The following is a 22,232-nucleotide window of genomic DNA, read 5'->3' on the forward strand; positions in this document are numbered from 1 at the left end:
GGGAGCTTTCATGAGGTAATGGGAATGTTCAACATTAAAAAAATTTTTTTTGATGTTTTTATGTATTTTTGAGGCAGATAGAAAACATGAGTGGGGGGAGGGGCAGAGAGAGGGGGAGCCAGGCCCCACACCGACAGCAGAGAGCCCAATGCAGAGCTCGAACCCCAACCAAAAGGTCATGACCTAAACCAAAGTCAGATGCTTAGCCAGCTGAGCCACCCAGGCGCCCCTAAAACACAGGTGTTTTTATTGTACCCTTGTGATTTATGCATATTTCTACATGTATATAATGTAACAATAAAAAGTTTAAAAAACAAATACAACTGAATACTATAATCATGAAGACCTATCAAGCTGTGTTTGTTTGTTTGTTTTTTTAGGATTTTATTTTTGGGGCACCTAGGTGGCTCAGTCAGTTAAGCATTGGACTCTTGATTTCCGCTCAGTCATGATCTCACGGTTTGGGAGTTCAAGCCCCATGTTGGACTCTGCCCTGACAGTGCAGAGCTTGCTTAGATTTCTCTCTCTAACCCTCTCTCTGGCCCTCCCCTGCTTGCATTCTCTTTCTCTCTCTCAAAATATTTTTTTTTAAAAAGGGATTTTTAAAAAGATTTTATTTTTAAGTAGTCTCTACTCCCAACATGGGACTTGAACTCTTGACCCAGAGATCAAGAGTCACATGTTCCACTGACTGAGTCAGCCAGGCGCACTGACTATAAAGCCGTTTTTTATTGATAAAGTGTATTTTATCTCTGTACTCATACTCAGAGTCACACATTCTTGAAGAACTGAATGTGAATTATGCTAGAACAGAATTCATGTTGAACTGTGAGAAAAATTATGTTCAATTTGTTTTTACATTAGATTTTATATTGGATTTTAAAATCAGTTACAATGAAATGGAAAACAAAATTCTTACAGTCAGAGAGTTCATGCATTTGACAAACAAGTATTCGATCATGGCTGTATTCATGTCCAAATGCTTGAAAGGAGTGGAGCCCGTGGTGGGAGAGTTCAGCATAGTTTATTATGGCCAGACCATTGAATCTGTTTATATATGTGCTGGCATATTGGTCAATATTCTTTTTCTTTTTCTTTTTGATGTTTATTTATTTTTGAGAGACAGAGCGTGAATAGGGGAGGGTCAGAGAGAGAGGGAGGGAGAATCCCAAGTAGGCTCTGTGTTGTCATCTTGGAGTCAGACACAGGGCTCAGTCTCACGAACCGTGAGATCATGACCTGAGCCGAAATCAAGAGTCAGATGCTTAACCAGCTGAGCCACCCAGGTGCCCCCATATTGGTCAATATTCTAAATCCCTACTAACACAGCCCTGGCAGATCTTCAGGAGTCATTTTTCTTTTTTTTTTTTTAATTTTTTTTTAACGTTTATTTTTGAGAGACAGAGACAGAGAATGAGCAGGGGAGGAACAGAGAGAGGAAGATGCAGAATCTGAAGCAGGCTCCAGGCTCCGAGCTGTCAGCACAGAACCCGACACTGGGCTCGAACCCACGGACTGCGAGATCATGACCTGAGCTGAAGTCAGTTGCTTAACCGACTGAGCCACCCAGGCGCCCCCAGGCATCATTTTTCACTGGCTTATGTAAGAGTCTTATATACAGTAGGCATTTCATTTATGACAAATTTATTACTATTGATGATGTTCTGTAGATAATCTAGTCAACCTTCCCTTTTCTTTAGTCTGAGTGTTGGACTGAGAATTCTCTTTCATTTCTACTCTTCAGACAATGGCCAAATGAGGGGTCTATAAGGATGCTCACTTGCAAATCAGAGGCAGTAAAAGAAAGACGGAATGACCCCTGGTGGTGGTTTAAAGAATATGTCCACATAGTCCGTTCGGCTTCCCTTCAAGAAATGCTCTCTGGCCCCTCCTCTAAGCATGTGCTGTACTTGCATCTCAGGAATAGAATGTAGTGAAAATGATGGATTGTGACTTCTGAGGGTAGGTCACAAAAGGCAGTCAAGTTTCTTCCTTGCTCTCCAGGGGAAGCCAGACACTCAAGCCAGCCCTATGGAAAGATCAGGGGGAGGAAGTGAGGTCTCCCTGAAACAGCCAGTGAGGATCTGAGACCCCCTGCTAACAGCCATGTGAGTGAGCCATCTTGGTAACAGATCTCTCAGCCTTCCTCCAGCCTCCAGATGACAGCGGCCTCCAGTGACAACTTCACTTTCCAGCTGAACTGCTCCCAAAGTCCTGGACCACAGAAATCGTGAGATAATAAACGTTTGTTGTTTTCAGTTGCTAAATTTGGGAGAAATTTGTCATGCAGCAATAGATTAGCAATGCATGTCTTAATGTGCATATATATATAAGTACAGCTAATATTTATTGAACAATTAGATCCTTCTCTAAACATTTTATGTGAAATAACTCATTGAATCCTCACAACAAATATATAAGGTAGTTAATACTATCCTCATTTTTTGGATCAGGAAGCTGAGGCACAGAGAATGTGAGTAACTTGCCCAACGTTACCAAGACAGTGAATGATAAAACTAGGGTTTCAACTGTGCCAGTCTGGCTCTATTACTCTGCACTAACTTCTGGGTGAAATTGCTGCTTTAGTGGTACTAATGTCACTGAGAAATATGCTGTAATGAAATAATAAGAGACAGGCTTGGGGCGCCTGGGTGGCTCAGTTGGTTAAGTGTCCAACTTCAGCTCAGGTCATGATCTCACGGTTCGTGGGTTCAAGCCCCATGTCGGGCTTTGTGCTGACAGCTCAGAGCCTGGAGCCTGCTTCTGATTCTGTGTCTCCCCCTCTCTCTCTCTGCCCCTCCCCCACTCATGCTCTGTTTCTCTCTGTCTCAAAAATTAAAAAAAAAAAAAAAAGAAAGGACACATAAAAAAAAGAGACATGCTTAAGCTTCATACTAGAAAGTATAAATTAGATACAAGGAAACTTTCCTAGAAATGTAAAAGCATTAGAAAGCCTTTGGAAAAAGGCTAGGTTCTCATCTACTAAAGGCCTGAAGGAAGGTGGATTATATGAGCTCTCAAGTCTGTTTCCAATTCTATGACATACTAAATATACCTTCTAAGATACAGTATGATTTAGTAGCTCTACTTGGAAACATTAGTGTGTAATTGGGTTTACAGCGTTCTGTAATTTTCTCTTATATTTAGTAAAAATTAATATGATATGTTCATCTTGAATTCTGTTGTACTTGGCTGGGGAAAAATGCATATGTATTTTCCTTTTCACTACTTTTGGACAGCACAGAGAAAAAAATATATCCAGTTGTTTTTTTGTTGTTTTTTTTTTCTTTTTCTCTTTGAGAGAGAGAGAGAGAGAGAGTATGTGTGTGTGTGCACGCTAGCAGGGCAGAGGCAGAGAGAGGGAGATGGAGAATCTTTTTTAAAATTAAAAAAAAAATGTTTCTTTATTTTTAAGAGAGACAGAGCACGAGAAGGGGAGGGGGCAGAGAGAGAAGGAGACACAGAATCTGAAGCAGGCTCCAGGCTCCAAGCTGTCAGCACAGGGCCTGATGCAGGGCTCAAACCCGTAAGCTGAGATCTTGACCTGAGCTGAAGTCAGACGCTTAACTGAGCCACCCAGGCACCCCATAGTGGGAGGGAGAATCTATTTTATTTTATTTTTTAATGTTTTTTATTTTTTATATTTGGGAGACAGAGAGAGACAGAGCTTCGAGCAGGGGAGGGGCAGAGAGAGATCGGAGACACAGAATCCGAAGCAGCTTCCAGGCTCCAAGCTGTCAGCACAGAGCCCGAAGCGGAGCTCGAATTCACGAGCAGTGACATCATGACCTGAGCTGAAGTCGGCCGCCCAACCGACTGAGCCACCCAGGCACCCAGGAGAGGGAGAATCTTAAGTAGGGTCCACTTCTAGTGCATAGCCGGACATGGGGTCTCATCCAATGACCCTGGGATCATGAACTTAGTGGAAATTAAGAGTTGGTTTCTTGAGGCGCCCGGGTGGCTCAGTTGGTTAAGCGTCCAACTTCAGCTCAGGTAACGATCTTGGGGTCCGTGAGTTCGAGCCCCGCCTCGGGCTCTGTGCTGATGGCTCAGAGCCTGGAGCCTGATTCTGATTCTGTGTCTCCCTCTCTCTCTGCCCCTCCCCCGTTCATGCTCTGTCTCAAAAATAAATAAAACGTTAAAAAATTAAAAAAAAAAAGGTTGCTCAACTGATGGAGCCACCCAGGTGCCCCTAAGATATATCCAGTTCTAATACTTCCCCTTCTTAATTATAATATCCTTATGATTATTTTTATTAGCAATAAATATTGGTAGAATAAAATAATTAAATTTATACTCTCAGGATTGTGAGTTTGAGACCCACAATGATCTTACTTGAAAAAAAAAAAAAAACTGGGGCGCCTGCGTGGCTCAGTCAGTTAAGCGTCCAACTTCAGCTCAAGTCAAGATCTCACGTTTCGTGGGTTCGAGCCCCGTGTCGGGCTCTGTGCTGACAGCTCAGAACCTGGAGCCTGCTTCGGATTCTGTATCTCCCTCACTTTCTGCCCATCCCCTGCTTGTGCTCTGTCTCTGTCTCTCTCTCTCAAAAATAATAAACACTTAAAAAATTAAAAAAAAAAAGAAAACTAAGAATAAAACATATACAAAAAAACTTTTATTCTCTTTGTTTCTTTTTTTCCTTTAAAATTATTTATTTTTAAATTAAAAATTTTTTTTTGTATTTTTGGGGGAGAGAGTGAGCAGGGGAGAGGGGCAGAGGGAGTGAGAGAGAATCTTTGGCATGGAGCCTGATGTGGGGCTCCATTCCATGACCCTTGGATCACGACCTGAGCCAAAATCAAGAGTCGGACGCTCAACCGACTGAGCCACCCAGGTGCCCCTGATTTCCTTTAAAATGTTATTTGAAACTATGATGCATATCAAATAAATTTTTAGTTGTTTTAATTTTTTTTTTTCAGTAGGCTCTGTACCCACTGTGGGGCTTGAACTTGCCACTGATCCTGAGATTCTCACATGCTCTGTATGCACTGCACCAGCCATGCGCCCTGAAATGTTTCATTTTTAAATTTGCAGAGACTAGGTTTATAATCTATCATTCTTTCTGTAAGCACCTAATATAGGGTGTGTAAATTGTTTATTGATAATTTGGTTGGTGTATTTTAATTCAATAAATTCAAAGCAATTCACAAATCCTCTAGGTGGCAAATATACTTCTCTCCTAATTTATAGAAGTAAAAAGATTGACAAGATCACCTTGAGGCCTTTCATTCTTAGCTTTTCAGTGAGACTTTTCTTAAGTCTCAAAAGGTTGGTGTTTGTTTTTCAGTTTTTTTTTCTTTTCATAGATGGTATGGCCATCTAGTAATCATAATCTACAATTCCCATGTTTATTTTGTTTATTTTCTGCTTCTGGCAATAGAATGTGAGCTCCATGTGGGCAGGGAGATCTTTGTGTGCTTTGTTCACTGCTGTAGATTCAGAACCTAGAACAATGCTACATAATAGCTATTTGGTAATTATTTGTTGAACAAATGAATGCAAAAGATCTAGCAAAGAGATTGGGTATGTGCCTCCCATGTAATGTTAATGATAATTACCGTGTACTGAATAGTTACTTATGTTAGTTGATTATCATATTGACCCAGGAGGATTGGTATTAATATGATTACCATTTTCCAGATGTTGTAATTAGGTAACTTGTCCCAGGTTATGCAGAAATTAAGTAGCAGAAATTGGTTTCAACATTGAGGTAAGTGAAAAAAGCCAGTCACAAAAGGATACATATTATATGATTTCATTTGTATGATCTGTTTGGAACAGGCAAGTCTATAGAGAGAGAAAGGAGTTTAGTGCTTGTCCAAGGCTTGGGCAGGGAAGGTTGGGGGAAACGGGGAGTGACTGCTAATGGGTATGGCGTTTCTTTTAGGGGTGACAAAAATATTTTAAAATTAGATTGTTAATTTTAAATGTTTAAAATTAGTTGTGGATGTGAATGTATTAAAAACTATTAAATTTTGCACTTTAAGTGGGTGAATTGTATGGTATGTGAATTATATCTCAATAAAGCTGTGAAAAATAATAAAAGAAACTGGTTTCAAACTCACATTTCTTTGGCTTCAAAGCTTTTAATCACCTTCTAGAAGGAGCTAAGACTGGACTCATGATGTTTCTGAGATCAGGTCAGGGAAAGGACAAGGTTTCCTGGAACATGCCAGAAAGTAAAGAGGTGCTCAAAAACCCATGGGGACATGTCCAAAGGACACTGCAAGTTGGAAGTGTCTTTTGTGGTCAAATATGGAACAATTCAAGATCAAAAATCAAAGTGACAGTAATTACTGTCAACTGTCAGTTGACAAAACAAAGAGAACAAGCTGAAAACAGAGAACAAAGGAGTGGCAGGAGAAATGAAAGGTCTTCCTTAGAGAAGACTGTCACCTAATTAATATAGATGGAACAGATGGAATGTTAGGATTATAATATCAATATTCTACCACCACTATAATAATAATTGATCCAGGCAAGCATCATCACTGGATGCTAACCCACAGTGTGAAAGATTCTTGAGGAAGGACACTCAGTCTCAAAGCATTACCCTCACAGAATTTTGTTTTTAATGTTTATTTTTATTTATTTTTGAGAGAGAGAGAGAGTGTGTGCATGCATGAGTGAGGGAGGGGTAGAAAGAGAGAGGGAGACACAGAATCTGAAGCAGGTTCCAAGCTGTCAGCACAGAGCCCAAAGTGAGGCTCAAACCCACGAATCTATGACCTGAGCTGAAGTTGGATGCTTAAACAACTGAGCCACCCAGGTGCTACAGAATTTTTTTTTTTAATTGAGATGAAATTCACATAGCATGAAGTTAACAATTTTATTTTTTAAGTTTTTAAATCTTGTTAATGTTTATTTATTTTTGAGAGAGAGAGAGAGAGAGAACGAGTGGGGGAGAGGCAAAGAGAGAGGGAGACACAGAATCCAAAGCAGGCTCCAGGCTCTGAGCCGTCAGCACAGACCCTGATGCAGGACTCGAACCCGTGAACAGTGAGATCGTGACCTGAGCCAAAGCTGGACGCTTAACTGACTGAGCCATCCAGGTGCCCCACGATCTTAACAATTTTAGAGTGCACAATTCTTTTAGCATGTTTACAATATTGTAATTGTGCAATACACCTCTTTCCAGCTCCAAAACGTTTTCATCACTACAAAAGAAAACCTGTACCCGTGTAGCTGGTTGTTCCTCATTTCTCCTCCTCCACCCGGCCACTAGCCACCACCAATCTGCTTTCTTTGGATTTGCTTATGCTGAATGTTTTCATATAAATGGCATTATACAATATGAAACAGACCATTTGTGTCTGGCTTCTTTAACTTGGCATAATGTTTTGAGGTTCATCTACATTGTAGCATGTATCATTCGTTTTCATTCTTTCCTTCTTTTTCTTCGTGGTTCTTTTAATGGGCTGAAAAATATTTCATTGTATGTCTGAAACACAATTGGTTTATCCATTCATATGCTGATGGCTATTTGCGTTGTTTCTAACCTTTTGGCTACTGTGATTAGTACTGCCACGTACATTTGTGTACAAGGATTGGAGTACCTGTTTGTATTTATTTTGGATGTCTACCTAGGGGTGATAATTCTATGTTTAGCTTTTTGAGGAACTGTGGGGCTGTTTTCCACAATGATTGCACCATTTTACATTCCCACCAGCAATGTACAAACATTCCAGTATCTCTATATCTTTGCCAACATTGATGTGCCATTTAAAAAAGGAATATGGGGGCACCTGGGTGGCTCAGTCGGTTAAGCGTCCGACTTGGGCTCAGGTCATGGTCTCGCGGTCCGTGAGTTCAAGCCCCGCGTCGGGCTCTGTGCTGACGGCTCAGAGCCTGGAGCCTGTTTCAGATTCTGTGTCTCCCTCTCTCTCTGACCCTCCCCTGTTCATGCTCTGTCTCTCTCTGTCTCAAAAATAAATAAACGTTAAAAAATTTTTTTGAAAAAAAAAGGAATATGGTCATTCTAGTACGTGTGAAGTGGTATCTTATTGTGGCTTTGCTTTGCATTTCTCTAATGTTGTTGAGCTTCTTTTCATGTACTTGTTGGCCATTTTGTGTATCTTTGGAGAAACGTATATTCAAGTCCTTTACCCATTTTTTACATAGACTGCTTTTCTTTCTTTCTTTTTTATTTTTGAGGGGGGGGGAGGGACAGAGGGGGGAAGAGATAGAGATAGAGGTAGAGGTAGAGGTAGAGAGAGAGAGAGAGAGAGGGAGAATTCCAAGCAGGCTTCCTGCTCCGTGCAAAGCCTGACACAGGGCTTGATCCCAAGACCCTAGGATCATGACCTGAGCCAAAATTGAGACTGATGCTCAACTGACTGGGTGCCCAGGTGCCCCCATAGACTACTTTTCTAGGTAAAAAAGAAAAAAAGCTACCTTTACCATAGAAAAATGATTACATGTAACATCACTAATAATGGAACAAACTGACATCATTTCCCTCCTGCTCCAACATACTGAGGATGGACACAATATCATCCATATAGTGTACCTGACAAAATTATTTCATTTGAATCTAATAGGGAACAGAGTGGAAACAGAGAAATGTCCTGTAGAAAAGTAGAATTGGATTCTTAAAAAAAAAAAAAAGTCAATGCTATAAAAGAAAAAAAAAAAAAAACAACCCAACAACCAGGGATTATTCTAGACTAAAGGAGTTTAAAAAGACATGACAATTAAATGTAATGCATGATTTTTGATTGTATCTTGCATTGGAAGAAAGCCTGCTAAAAGGGACATTTTGAAAATTTGAATATGGCCTCTGTATATTGCAGATAGTAGTATTATATTAATATTAAATTTTCTTGTTAGGATCATGGAATTTCGTTGATGTAAAATATCTTTGTTCTTAGTAAATACTTATTGAAATTCCAAGGGTGGAGGGTAACATTGTTTGCGAAAACTTGAGTGATTCCGCAAAATCAAAACAAAGAAAACTACACATGCACACACATACAGGGAATGCAAATGTGATGAAGTGTTAAAAATTGGCGAATGTGGGTTAATATGGGTGTTCATTATATTTTTCTCTTAACTTTTCTGTAGGGTTGATAGTTTCAGAAATAAAAGTTGAGAAAGTACTTATCTATAGAGGACAAACTGATGGTCAGCAGAAGGAGGTGGGTGGGAGAATGGCTGAAGTAGGTGATGCGGGTTAGGATTAACAGGTGCACTTGTGGCGATGAGCACCACGTGATTAAAATAAAAACAAAACAAAACAAAAAGCTGAGAAAGTGAAAGGTTCGTGGTGTCTAAGCAGCGCTGTCCAGGTTCTGTTGAGTTTGCCATCTTCAGAATAAGACTAGATCCTTTTATGAGTTACGAGTACAGTTGGACAACCAAAGAGAGTAAATGGTCGGGATGGATACCTTTCCAAAACATTATAATTATATAAACAAACAAAGGAACACTGCAGTTATCATTCTGTCCTGCTATCACCTTGATTCCTATCTTTATTAGGGAGCATGATAGCTCCCTAATAAGACTTTGGAAAGTCTTTGCAGTCAGCTAGGCCTACATTTGAATCATCATCGCTGGGCAAACTGTTCAACTTCTTTAGGGGTCAATTTCCTCGTTGTAAGATGTAGACAATAACTGTTTGGTGGGATTGTTGTGTTAAATTGTTAGACACTTGGTGTTTTCTGAGCTGGGCTTTAATTCAGGTGCAAAAACTTGGTCCTACTTTCCATGCAATTTGCATCTTTTCCCTCATTAAACTCAAACAATCCTGGGGGGTAAGTAAAGGTGAGAGATAAGATGACTTCTCCAAGGTCACACAGCTGGTGAAGGACCCAGGTCTCCCTGCTCTTGGTCCTGTGCCCTTTCCACACCCGCCAGAGACGAGGAAGCGGCGCTCATGGGGATGCAAGGATGTAGAGGTGCAAAGGGGGAGAAGAGGCCGCGCGAAGAGAGGTGGTGTGAGACCCGCGGAGGCGCCGGCCAAGGAAGGGCGCATGGAGAGGCGGGTGGCGCGACCGGCCGGGGTGCGTAGGAGAGAGGCTGTGGCTGGAGAGGGAGGGTCGCGCGGGCCGGGTACCCGAGAGAGGCGGGAGGCCTGGGCCGGCTGCGGGGGCTCAAGAGGCGGAGGCCCCGGCCGCAGGCTGGGGCGGGGGACGCCGTGGGCGGGAGTGGCGGTGGTCGCGGGGGGGGGTCACTTCTGCACAGGTGGGGCAGGCGGGTGGGTGCGGGGTGCGCAGGAGGGCTCGGCGTGGGGGTCCGGACCCCACCGGGCGGGTGGGGGCGGGGCGGGGGCGGGGCCGGCCGGGGGCGGGTCTCGCTGGGCCCCCCGCGGGAGCGGCGGCTGCGGCGGCGGCGCAGGCGCGGTTCCCGCCTCCTCCCGGCTGGCGGAGCGAGTGGAGGCTGCAGCCCGGCTCGGCTCGGCTCGGCTCGGCTCCCGCGTCGCCGCCGCCGCCGCCGCGAAGCCCCCCGCCCCCCCTTCCGCCGCGTCGGGATGAGCTCCCGGAAAGGTGAGTGGCCCGCGGCGTCCCCTCCTCCCCGCCACGCGGCCCCGCAGGCCGACCGGCCCGACCGTTAATGTGTGTCTTCTCTTTCCCCAGTGCTGGCCATTCAGGCCCGAAAGCGGAGGCCGAAAAGAGAGAAACATCCGAAAAAGTGAGTCCACGTCGCGCTAGACCCGGGGCCCCTGCCCCCGTACGGTCCAGGGCAGCCCGCGACCACGGAGGGGAAAGTTGCCCGGATCCCCCCCGGGCCGAGGGCTGGTCCCCCGGGACGCCGGCGCTCGCCTCCTGCGCGCCCTGCGGGCGGCCCGGGGGGAGGGGCGGGCGGGCGGGCGGGGGAGGGGCGCGTGCGAGCCCGCGGCCGGCCCGCCGAGCATCCCCGGACCCCCGGGCCCGGGGTGGCCGTGGGCGGGGTGGGGTGGGGGGGGCGGTGAGCGTGCGCACCCTCCCTGCGCGCTGCGCTGGCCTGGGGGTCGCGGGCGCTTCCCGGGAGGGGCGCCGGCGTCCGCCTCCCTGGCCCTGCCGCGCCGTGTGCGGGCGTGAGGCTGCTGCGTGGCTCGCACCTGGACGCGGCGGCCCACGAGGAAGAGGAGCCGAGTGTGCGAGAAAGTGAGTGTGCGTGTGTGTGTGTGTGTGGCCGGCCTTCTCTTCCTCCCCGGCCCCCGCCTCTCGGCCTTTTCTGCCGAAAACCCGAGCTGGTTGTCAAGTGGTTTGCCTGGGGCGTGTTCCTGGCGCGAGTTCAGCCCAGAGACCTGTGCGTTTCGGCGCTCGGGTTTTTTATTCGAAACTTTCTGCTCGGGCCGAGCGTCACTTTGCTTCGCGGCGGCTGCGCCCGGGTCGCGGGCTGCGCGGGGGCCGGTGGGCGTGTGCGCGGGCGGTCCCGGGCGCGGCTCCCCGGCCCTCATTGTGCCGGGGCGTTGATGAATGGGGTGGTGGTATTTAAAACGTGCCAGCCGGCGGCCACCTCCAGCCTGGCCGCGGACCGGAGTGGGAGCGGCCGGCGCCCCGAGATGAGCCTTTCCTGGAGAGCTGCTCCGAGACCGCAGAGCGCCGCCGCGTCGCTCCTTCCCGTTTCTTAATCCTCAGAACCTAGCAGCGTTCCACAGCTTTACTCCTTCTAGATTTGTGGCTTCACTCTTCCTTTTGAGCAAGCAAGGCTCTCTGGTATTTTTTGCCCTACTGTAGGGAATGGTAGACCGTGATCCTTCTTGAACATCACGAGACATTTCTTGTTTTTGTTTCCTTTGGGGGACTACCTTGCAGCATTCTTGGGCCTCCCCCCTTCCCGCCCCGCCTGGGTCTCAGACTAGTGAATTTCATACCCTTTGGTGGCATCTATAAAAACTGCCTGAGGCGCTGCGAACGCGGTGGTTGGTATATCAGGACACGATTTTCGTTCACTCCAGATGGAATATAACTTGAAAAGTATTTTCAGGGTTTCTCAAAATGTGGATCTTGATATAATAATGCCTTTCGTAAAAAAAAAAAAAAAAACAAAAATAAAAAAACTAGAGTGACAGGAAAAGTACTTATTAAGGACTTGAGAAACTGGTGGGTTAAATCGGATAGTAGATTCTTAAGATATTAAATCGGGGTGGATACGGTAGTTTCGAGATGCTTTAAAAAGATTAATGCTCGCTTTCAAGTCAGAGCCTTAAATTTGCGATTTCTTGGAATGACAGAAGATTAGCCTATGAGTAAGGAGAACTAATATTTAGGAACTTGAGTATTGGGTTTTAAAACCAACTTTAAAGCATTTATCGCAGAGTGCATTATGTCTAGAAAGGTAAAAAGGAATTGAAAAAATCATGTCCCCAGTTTTGGGAATGGCTGTGTGTGTGTACATATGTATGTAACATACATGTGTATGTTATGTGTGGGCATACATGTAGAAAAGCAGTTTTAGGTAAGTCACCATGTGTTTCATATTTTCATATTTCAGGGTATGACTTTCCTAATGGCCAAGAGCCTTTTTTGGTGTGCTGCAGTTTGGATTTATGTGATACGTTTATAAAGAGTTAGTGTATAGCCACAGTATTCAATTGTTACTCTCACGAATTAATCTTCCAGCGCTTTCCATTGTCCATTGTGTCGATGTGATAAGATTTGAGGGAGAAGCCCCTAGGCATCGCTAAGTGAATTGGTTGGTCTGCAAGGTAATTAACAAGAGGAGACCAGCCCAATTACATAACTGATTAATGAAATGCCATTTTTTTGGCCTAATTCTTTGAATTAAGACATTATTTTAAAGGAATGCTTGATATGATTTATTCACTCATATGTTCAGCAAGTATTTGCATGCCTTTCCTTGGAGATGGTGGTAGAGCTTTGAATAAAACAAAGCTGCTCTTGAAGGTCACAACCAGTGGGCGTTGGGGGAGAACCCCAAAGAGGATAACAAATCAAGATTACAGTTGCAGATAGTGCTAAGAGATAGGGACAAAAATAAGATAGGGTGCCTCAAGTAATAGTGATAGATGACATTTGAACACTGTGCCAGTCACTGTGCTGATAGCTTTATGGCCTTTTCTTCCTTGTGACGCCACTATACGGTGGGTGCTTGTTATTAATTGCCATTTTACAGATGAACAAGTATCATGCCCCGTTGGTAAGTTGAATACAGGCAGCCGGGGACTAGAATCCACACTTCAGTCTCTGAGGAGGCGACATTTGAGCAGAAAGTGGAATGAGGAGGAGTGGAGGGGAGTGGGGGGAGCCCGTTCTATATATGGGCTAGGAATGTTGGAGGAACCTGAGGGTCAGGGTGACCGGAGTGCCACGGAAGAAGATGGTAGCTGGGGGGTGAGGGGGGGATGAGAGTGGGTAGGGCCTTGTCCTGTCGGCCATTGAGAGGCTTACAGATGGGAGTGACAAGATCTGGTTCCTGTTTTAAAATAAAGCACTGGCTGTCGGTTTGGAGGACGGATTGTTAGGGGTCAGGGAGAAGCAGAAACTGGAAGCTGACCTTCTGTCCAGCTGGGAAACCCGGGTGACTTGGTTCAGGGTGGCAGCAGTGGTGCTGGAGAGAAGTGATGGAAGTAACTGTAGGAGGCTGTTGGTCTGAGAAGAATTCCTCATGTTACATTCAGCCCTGACAGGTTAAAGTCCTGCAATTGGCATAGTTTGGACCACAATCCAGGTCTCCTGATGCCCACTGTTTTTGCTTTTTGATTGCTTCTCCAGAGGAGAAGGAGTAATAGGTCTAATTTCAAACTGTATAAATATAATGATTGGCAGACCTAAATTATGTGACAGTATGGGCCTGGCTTGATGTAATATGATCTACTTTTGTTATTATCTCCCTGTATAGGTAAGCTGGCTTTTTATTCATTTTCATTCAGTTTAATTCTGTGAGCATTTATGAATTGAGCCAGTTCCTATAGGCTACTTTTTAGTAAACTGGAGTTTGTGGTTGTCAGGAATACCATTAAGATTTCTCTACTTAGCTGAGTCAGGATTTTAATCTCGTCAGATTGTTCCAGTGAGTTTAGTTTGCGGAATATTAATTGTCTGCTTTGTGAGTAACAGGCAGCAGGGAAGGATCATAGTGTCATTTAGTCATGAATCTCAAGAATTAGCTAAATCACGTGGCTTGGGATAGTGTTGCTTTGGGGCATGAATGTATGTCTAAAATTTTTAAGGATGTATTTTTTTTTCCTGCATGTAACTTTTTTTTTTTAATGCTTATTTTTGAGGGGTAGGGGGTGCAGAAAGAGGGGGGGAGGAGAGAGAGAATCCCAGGCAGGCTTCACACTGTCAGCACAGAGCCCAATGTGGGTCTTGAACTTACCAACCCCAAGATCATGACCTGAGCTGAAATCAAGAGTCAGAAGCTTAACCTACTGAGCCACCCAGGTGCCCCAAGCATGTAACTTTTTCACTGATACATAATTCACATACTATAAGGTTTATCTTTCAAAATATATAATTTGTTGCTTTTTAGTATATTCACAAGGTTGTGCAGTGGTCACAATGATTAATTCCAGAACATTTGCACCGCCCCACCCCCCAAATAAACCCCTTACTTTATTTAGCAGTCACAATTCATTCTCCCCTGCTCCTACTTTGTTTTCTGTCTCTCTGAACTTACCTATTCTAGATATTTCATATAAATGGAGTCATACAATGTATCAGTCTTGTGTCTGATTTTTTTTTTTTAACTTACCATAATGTTTTCAAGGTTCATCCATGTTGAGGCATGTATTGGTACTTCATATTTTTATACTGCTAAATATTGTTTCATTCTATTGATACACCACATTTTATTTATCCCTTCATCTGTTGATGGGCATTCAGGTTCTTTCCACATTTTGGCTATAAATTATCTTTTAATTCCCTTATACATTTTTATTTTATTTTTATTTTTATTTTATTTATTTTTCATTTCATTTCACTTCATTTCATTTATTTTGTTTTTTTTTAATCTCTATACCCAATGTGGATGGAGCTTGAACTTACATCCCTGAGATCATGAGTCACATGCTCTACCAACTAAGCCAGCCAGGCACCCCTTGACTCCTTTTTTTTAAATTAAAATTTTTCATTTTGAAATCCTAAGACTCCCAGGAAGTTGCAGAAATAGTGCAGAGTTCCCTGTGTACCCTTCATCCGGCTTCCCCCTGGTGGTGATATCTTACATGATCATAGAACATTGTCAAACCCAGGGACTTGACATTGCCACAGTGCTATTAACTGAAGTAAGATTTCACCAGTTTTTACTTGTATTCTCTGCGTGTTGTTCTCTCAGATGGATCACTTGGGTGGATTAGTGTAGTCATCATGAGGATTAGGATGCAGAAGTGTTTTATTACCACAAGGAAACTCCCTCCTGTTCCCTGCCCTTAGCCCTAACCCCTGGCAAGAGTTTTGCCACTTTGAGATTGTTGTATAGGTGGGATTATATAGTACGTAACTGTTTGAGATTCACTTTACTCACTTGACATGGTGCCCTTGATACTCATCCATGTTGTTGGGTGTATCACTAGCTCATTCTTTTTTAATGCTTAGTAGTATTTCATGGCATGAATGTACCAGTTTATCCATTCTTCTGTTAAGGATGTTTGGATAGTTTTAGTTTTTGATTCTTAAAAGTAAAGCTGCCGAACATTCATGCATAGGTTTTTATGTGAACGTGTGTCCATTTCTATAGGGTAAATACCTAAGAGAATGATTGCTGGAGAACTTACTGTTGTACTTGGACTTTCTAGCAGGTTAGCAGCTTGGTCTCTCCCTCTCTCTGTGTATATCTTTCCCTCTGTCTGTCTTTTTTTCCTCTGCACCATGTCTGTGATCTGTGTGTGTGCTGTTGGTGGTGGGATTCTGCACTGTATCTTTTAGGCTTTTGACTTTCTGTTGGTGGGTGAATCCTGTCGGTTATTGCTTGTCTGTTCTCCATAGTAAGCGTTCTGGCTGCCACCGAAAATGATAGGCATGGGATTGGTGGCCCTGGGTCAGCAAATCACAGGTGAGACAATTCAGGAATGCTGTCATACAAGTTGATATCTTTCTTAGGTAAGCCTCAACTCTTCCCTGTGTTATAAATGCGAGCTCACAAGCCCATGACCTTGGAATACCTCCTAGGGAAGGTGATCACTTATTTTTGAGTTCTTGTTTTGTTACCCATTGTTTATTCAGCAAATATTTCTGCTTACCACAATACACTTCAACGTAACAAACATATAAGAAGCAGATTCCTAGAGCTGGGCAGTGTGTTGTATGCTAGGAAGAGTAAGATAAATAAAGCCCCATTCTTACTGGCAAATAGGAGAGATGTCTGTGTCTCATGGTCAGTAGGCTGTTGTGGGACAGATAACCAGTAGGTGCTGGTGCTTTGATTGGTAAAGGAAGGCATTAAGAAGAAATCTTGTTTACTTTTAGCATTACTGTTATTCTAATGAAAGAGCTTTCTTAAAAAAAATAATTTATTTTTGAGAGAAAGTACGTGAGCAGGGAAAGGGCAGAGAGAGGGAGAGAGAGAATCTCAAGCAGGCTCTGCTTGATCTCACATCATGAACCGTGAGATCATGACCTGAGCCAAAATTGAGTCGGATGCTTAACTAACTGAGCCACCCAGGTGCCCTGAAATAGCTTTTTTTTTTTTTTTTAAATGATTAAAAGTAAGTAGTAATATGGTCTTGGTGGAAAATTAAGACAGTATAGAAAAATTTAAAGAAATATCAGTTGTATATCCACCTATTATGTTGCTGTATTATCTTTTTACTTATGCATACTTTTCCACCAATATTATTGAGATATTCTTGCCATATAGCCTGTAAATTTAAGGTGCATGAATATTTGGTACATGGAAAATTGTGAAATTTTTTTTTGTTGCAATAACATTCATGCTCTAGTCTCTTCCAAGTATGTAATACAGTACTATTATAGTCTACTTGTGCATTTTTTGTTAGTTAAAAAAATTGAATTATAACATGTGTGTGTGTGTGTGTAGTAAAGTGCACTAGTCCCAAGTGTACAGCTTGATGATTTTTACATGTATTTTTATATGTGTTTTACATGTATTTTTATTCCTAATAACCACCACCCAGATCAAGATACAGACCCTTCCAATACTTACCTCATAACGTTTCTCAAGCCTCTCCCCAGTCTATACCCTGCCACCCACAGGTAACCGCTTTGCTGATCTCTATCGTTATTGATTAGTTGCCTGTTCTTGAACTTCATATAGAATATATTCTTGAAATGAAATCATATAGAATATTCTCTTGTGTCTGGCTTATTTTCACTTAACACATCTGTGAGATTTGTCCATGTTGTTGCAGGTACCAGTGGTTCACTGTTACTGTTCTGAAGTGTTCCTTTGGATGTATATTCCACGAGTAACTTGTCTATTCTGTTGATGAGTGTTGTTTGTTCAGTTTTTAGTCATTATGAAGCAGCTATAAACATTCTTGCACATGTCCTTTTGTGGACATTTGCATTCATTCCTCCTGGAGATAGACCCTAGCAGTGGGATTGCTAGGTTACACAATAGCTATATGCTTAGTGTTAGTAGTAATGGCAAAAATATTTCCCCCCAGCTTTATTATGAGATCTTTTTTTTTTTAATGTTTATTCATTTTTGAGAGGTAGAGCATGAGCGAGAGGGAGCATGAGTGGGGGAGGGGCAGAGAGAGAGGGACAGAGAACCCGAAGCAGGCTCTGCTGACAGCAGTGAGCCTGAGCCAGTGCTCAAACTCACCGTGAGATCATGACCTGAGCTGAAGTCGGATGCTCAACTGACTGAGCCACCCAGGTTCCCCTTTTATGAAATAGGTTGGATTGAACTGCTTTCCTCTCCCACTGTGTGACACTTTCGGTTGCTCTACATCTTTGGTACACTTGATAGAGTCATTCTTTTTAATTTTGGCTATTATGGGTATATATTGATATCTCACTGTGGTTCTCTTTTGTGTTTTTCCGAGTGATGGTGTTGAACATCTCTTCACATGCTTATTGGTCATTTGAATTTCCTATTTTGTGAAGTGCCTTTGTTGTTTTTTGCCCTTTAAAAAAAAAGAGTTCTTTTTCTTACAGAAAATTAAGAAACTTTTCTTGAGATGTAATTTACATTCTTTACAATTTGTCTACGTAAAGTGTACAATTCAGTAGTTTTTAGTAGATTCACAGAGTTATGTTAAACTGGATCTTGAAGAGCCAATAGTAATTTGCCAAGTTGGTAAGAGGGGGCGGGGTGAGGACCTTCCAGGCAGAAGCTAAGAGGGGGCGGGGTGAGGACCTTCCAGGTAGAAGCAGCATTGCAGTTGGTAGAAACCTGTGGAGGTGTAAATGGTATGCTTGTATTTCGGGAATGCGAAGCAGGTAGGAAAGGCTAGGGTGCAGGCTGTTGTGAGCTAGGAATGGGGCTCACGTGTCTTGAGGAAGTTAACAAGGGACTGGGGAGCTGTTAAAAGGCACAGGTTGAGATTTTTAGAAAGATTACCCTAACTGCTGTGTGGACTAGGAGATCCATTAGGAGGCTATTGGAGGAGACTTCAGGAGACTGATGAGTATTAAGGAATTAGAATTCATTGGATTTAGTGTCCAATTTAATGTGGGAGCAGGCTGGGAGGGGTTTAGGATGAATCCCAGATTTCTGAATTAGCAAAATTTGTGGATGGTGTTGTCATTCCTCAAGATAGGGAATGCAGAGCGGGTTTGGGAAAAGCTGATGATGGCTCTGGTGAGGCCGTTAGGGGTGTCTGGGTGAGTCCAGTTAGAGATACTGGTCAGTGTTTGCAGCTAGAGCACTGGGAAGAGCTCTGGTTAGGGGATGTGAACTGGAAGTTGTTGGGAATAGCTGTTGGTGGCTATCGGTTGAAGGTGCTGCGTGTGAACAGAGGAAAGCCACAGGTGGTAAAGGAGGAGCCAGAGGGGAGAACCAGCGGACAGTGATTCCCAGAGCCTGAGGGAATCATCAACAGAATCACAGTCCGCAAAAAAGTTCAAGTCAGATGAGCCCCAGTCCTTGGCCTTTGATTTTGGCACATAGGGAGTCCTTAGAGACCAATGCTTTCAGAGGAGCAAATTTGCATGAGTGAATGAGATGACATGACAGCAGAGTCCTTTTTTTCTTTTTAAAAGATTACTCTCTGAGTAAGCTTTCTTTGTGTAAAAGAGAGAAGGTGGAGAGGGAGGTTCTTGAGAAGTGGGTCATCTTCCCCTCCCCCCAATGGAAGGGTATAGCATGGAGATAGTAGAAGTGTAGAGGTTGAAAATACTGGCAAGGGGGATTTTGGTGCAAAAGTCCTGAGTTGACAGAAGGGGGTGGGATCAGAGCGCAGGTTTGCTTTGGACAGAAGTCGGTGGCTTTCTCTGATATGAGGGAGGCTGTAGGTTGCATATTATGTTTTGTTTTTTTAAAGTTTATTTAGAGAGAGGGAGAGAGAATGAGCAGGGGAGGGACAGAGAAAGAAAGAGTGAGGGAGAGAAAGGATCCCAAGCAGGCTCCGAGCTGTCAGTACAGAGCCTGACGAGGGCCTTGAACTCAGGAACCATGAGATCATGACCTGAACCAAACACTCAACTGACTGAGCCACCCAGGCACCCCTAGACTGCATGTTTTAAAAAAACATGTTCCCAGACCTTGCTGGAATGTTATGTAATACATGATATAAGTGCCATATTATCTTTGGAAAATTAAAAAAACTGGAATGCAGTATGTGGCCCCAAGGGTTGTGGACCTTTGGTGAGTGCAGTAAAGGTTGGCTGCCATGAGACTTCTGGTGTTGCTGGTTTAATTTTTCCTCAATGACGAATGCACTTGTTCTCTTGCATTTCCACATGAGTGTGTTGACTTCTCTGTTTCTGATGTAGTCCCATGTTGTTTTAATTGCTGTAGTTTTGAATGCATTTTACAGTTTTTTGGTAGGCCAGAAGCCCTCCTACTTCTCCCATAAACACCTCATTACTCACATTTTCAGAATTATTTTGGCAATTTGTGCGTATTTATTCATTAAGATCATATTTCCAAGTCCCTCCTTCAGTTTGTGTTTGCTGTTTTGTTTAAGGTAATTGACTCTGTAGGTTAATTTAGAGAGACCTGACAAGTTTTGGATTAGAAACACCTTTTATTGGGGTGGCTCAGTCGGTTAAGCATCTGACTTCAGCTCAGGTCATGATCTCACGGTCTGTGAGTTGAGCCCCTGTCTGAGCTGTTAGCACAGAGCCTGGAGCCTGCTTCCTTGTCTCTCTCTCTCTCTCTCTCTCTCTCTCTCTCTCTCTCTCTCTCTCTCTCTCTCTCTCTCTCTCTCTTTGCCCCTCCCCTGCTCACACTTTCTCTCTCTCAAAATAAATAAGCTTTAAAAAAAAAAAAAAACTTTTTGATTGACCACACACACAAAAATGGTAAATATGTAAGGTGAAGGATGTGTTAATTAACCTGATTGTGGTAATTATTTTACAAAAATATGTATGTCAGATCATCATGATATATGCTTCAAATATATACAATTTTATTTGTCAGTTACACCACAATAAAGCTGTTAAAAAAAAGTTATAAGAATCTTGAAATTGCCGTATTCGAGAACTTGCTTTTGGGGATTTATTAGTATCTCCTTCATTTTGTCTGTTTACAAAAAAAGGTTTTAAAACGTGTTAAAAAATGCTTTTTGAATCTGATAGTAGTTTTCCAGAGCACATGATCTGTATTTTTAAAAACTGAATTTCTTTCCTGGTCTTACTGAGAAATAATCGACACACATCGCTGTGTAAGTTTAAGGCATACAGCATGATGGTGCGATTTACATATGTTGTGAAATATGACCAAAAGAGGCTCAGCTAACATCCATCTTCTTGTGTAGATACCATGAGAAAGAAAAGAAAATCAGTAATTTCTCCTTCGCTGAAAACTAATTAATGTTCCTGTGTACTGAACAGTCATCCTGCTACACCATGTTATATCCCTGGGACTTACTCATTTTATAACTGGAAGTTTGTACATTTGACCACCTCCCTCTACTTCTCCCTTCCTCCACCCCCTGCGTCTAGTAGCCACAAGTGCTCTCTCTTTAAAAATCTTTCTTTTAATCATTTTTTTAAGTTTATTTATGTTGGCGGGGGAGAGGGGGGGACAGAGAGAGAGAATGAGAATGAATCCCAAGCAGGCTCCATGCTGTCAGCTCAGAGCCCAGCGCGGGGCTCTGTCTCAAGAACTGTGAGATCATGACCTGAGCCAAAGTCAAGAGTTGGATGCTTAACCGACTGAGCCACCCAGGCACCCCCAAAACTTTATTTTTTAGAGCAACTCTTAAGTTTATGGACAAGCTGTGAAGATAGGACAGGGAGAGCCCGTGATATTTATCTCCGTCTAGACTGAGCTGTGTCATTCTTGAATTTGTACCTGAACTGTCAGTTCATATTTATCAGTTCATTCACAGCAGATACTTAATCCAGGTTGTAACTGTTTGCTGAACAGTGAGACATTTGTTTAGTTTTTCCTCATTTGTTTTATGGAATTACATCTGTTATCACAATGTAATGATTTACTTGCTTTTTAAAACAATTTTTAAAAATAGGCTCGTGTACAGCATTAATAAGGTTATATAGCTTAAGGAATAATTCTAAAAATGTGTTGAATTTACTTGCTCCCTTTTAAATTGATTTTTTTTGGGCTGAAGTCTCTAAGCCTCCCAAATTAGTATCGATTACAGTGATTTCAGCCATTTCCCCCAGAAGGTTCTAGGTCAGTGAAGAGCAGCTTTTACCCCTCCTCCCCCATCCTGTCTGACCAGCTCCTGTGGGAATGATCTTCTATCCCCTGCCATCAAGCTTAGCATTACTGTAATCCTGATTGTTCATTTCCTCTTGTCTTGAAGATTTTTCCTCTTATTATGTTAAAGATAGGATAAGTGAGAGAGCCGTCTGTCCGTAATAAAGGATTTGTAAGGACTGGAGTGTAAGGAAACTGTCTCCTTTTTTGAGGGATAATTTTTGGGAAAAGACCATGTTTTATATATATGGACACATATGATACTTGATGCCAAGTTCTGAGCCTTAGTAGATAAGTCCTGCAAAACGTATTAGGTAATGTTTTGCCCCTGATATTTGAATTCAGTTCCACATTGAATGTCTTTGTAGTCAGACTGCTTTGCTAACAATCAAATTAATGATTGATACATCAGTTCCATGGTGTATTTATTTCAGCTCTTGGACAATTATTGTAAATATTTTTAGACATTATAATTGTAAAGTCAGGGTCTTAAAATGTGGTGCCTAAAAAGATAGGGACGAGAGGAATCATCTGGATGAGGTTGTTGGATG

At 42.9% G+C, this 22,232-nt stretch overlaps 1 protein-coding gene and 1 pseudogene across 4 annotated transcripts in view; one reads left to right on the forward strand and one right to left on the reverse strand.

Moving 5' to 3' along the window:
- The window catches only part of LOC124523399 (40S ribosomal protein SA-like), a 28,801-nt pseudogene extending 18,828 nt beyond the window's left edge, over nt 1-9,973 (reverse strand).
- A 420-nt stretch (nt 9,974-10,393) lies between these two features.
- SRPK2 (SRSF protein kinase 2) overlaps nt 10,394-22,232 on the forward strand; it is a 251,603-nt gene continuing 239,764 nt past the window's right edge. For all 4 annotated transcript variants that reach the window (XR_006965189.1, XM_047096476.1, XM_047096477.1 and 1 more), the window contains exons 1-2: nt 10,394-10,484; nt 10,575-10,629. Coding sequence is in view for 3 of the 4 variants with exons in the window: in XM_047096476.1 (XP_046952432.1) it covers nt 10,469-10,484; nt 10,575-10,629 (71 nt within the window). In the remaining variant the exon portion in view is untranslated. The remainder of the gene's footprint in view (nt 10,485-10,574; nt 10,630-22,232) is intronic.

This window comes from Lynx rufus, unplaced genomic scaffold (assembly GCF_022079265.1).
Source record: "Lynx rufus isolate CCGP_SWC_20201006 ecotype Redwood Valley unplaced genomic scaffold, mLynRuf1.p SCAF_4, whole genome shotgun sequence".
Classification (NCBI taxonomy): domain Eukaryota; kingdom Metazoa; phylum Chordata; class Mammalia; order Carnivora; family Felidae; genus Lynx; species Lynx rufus.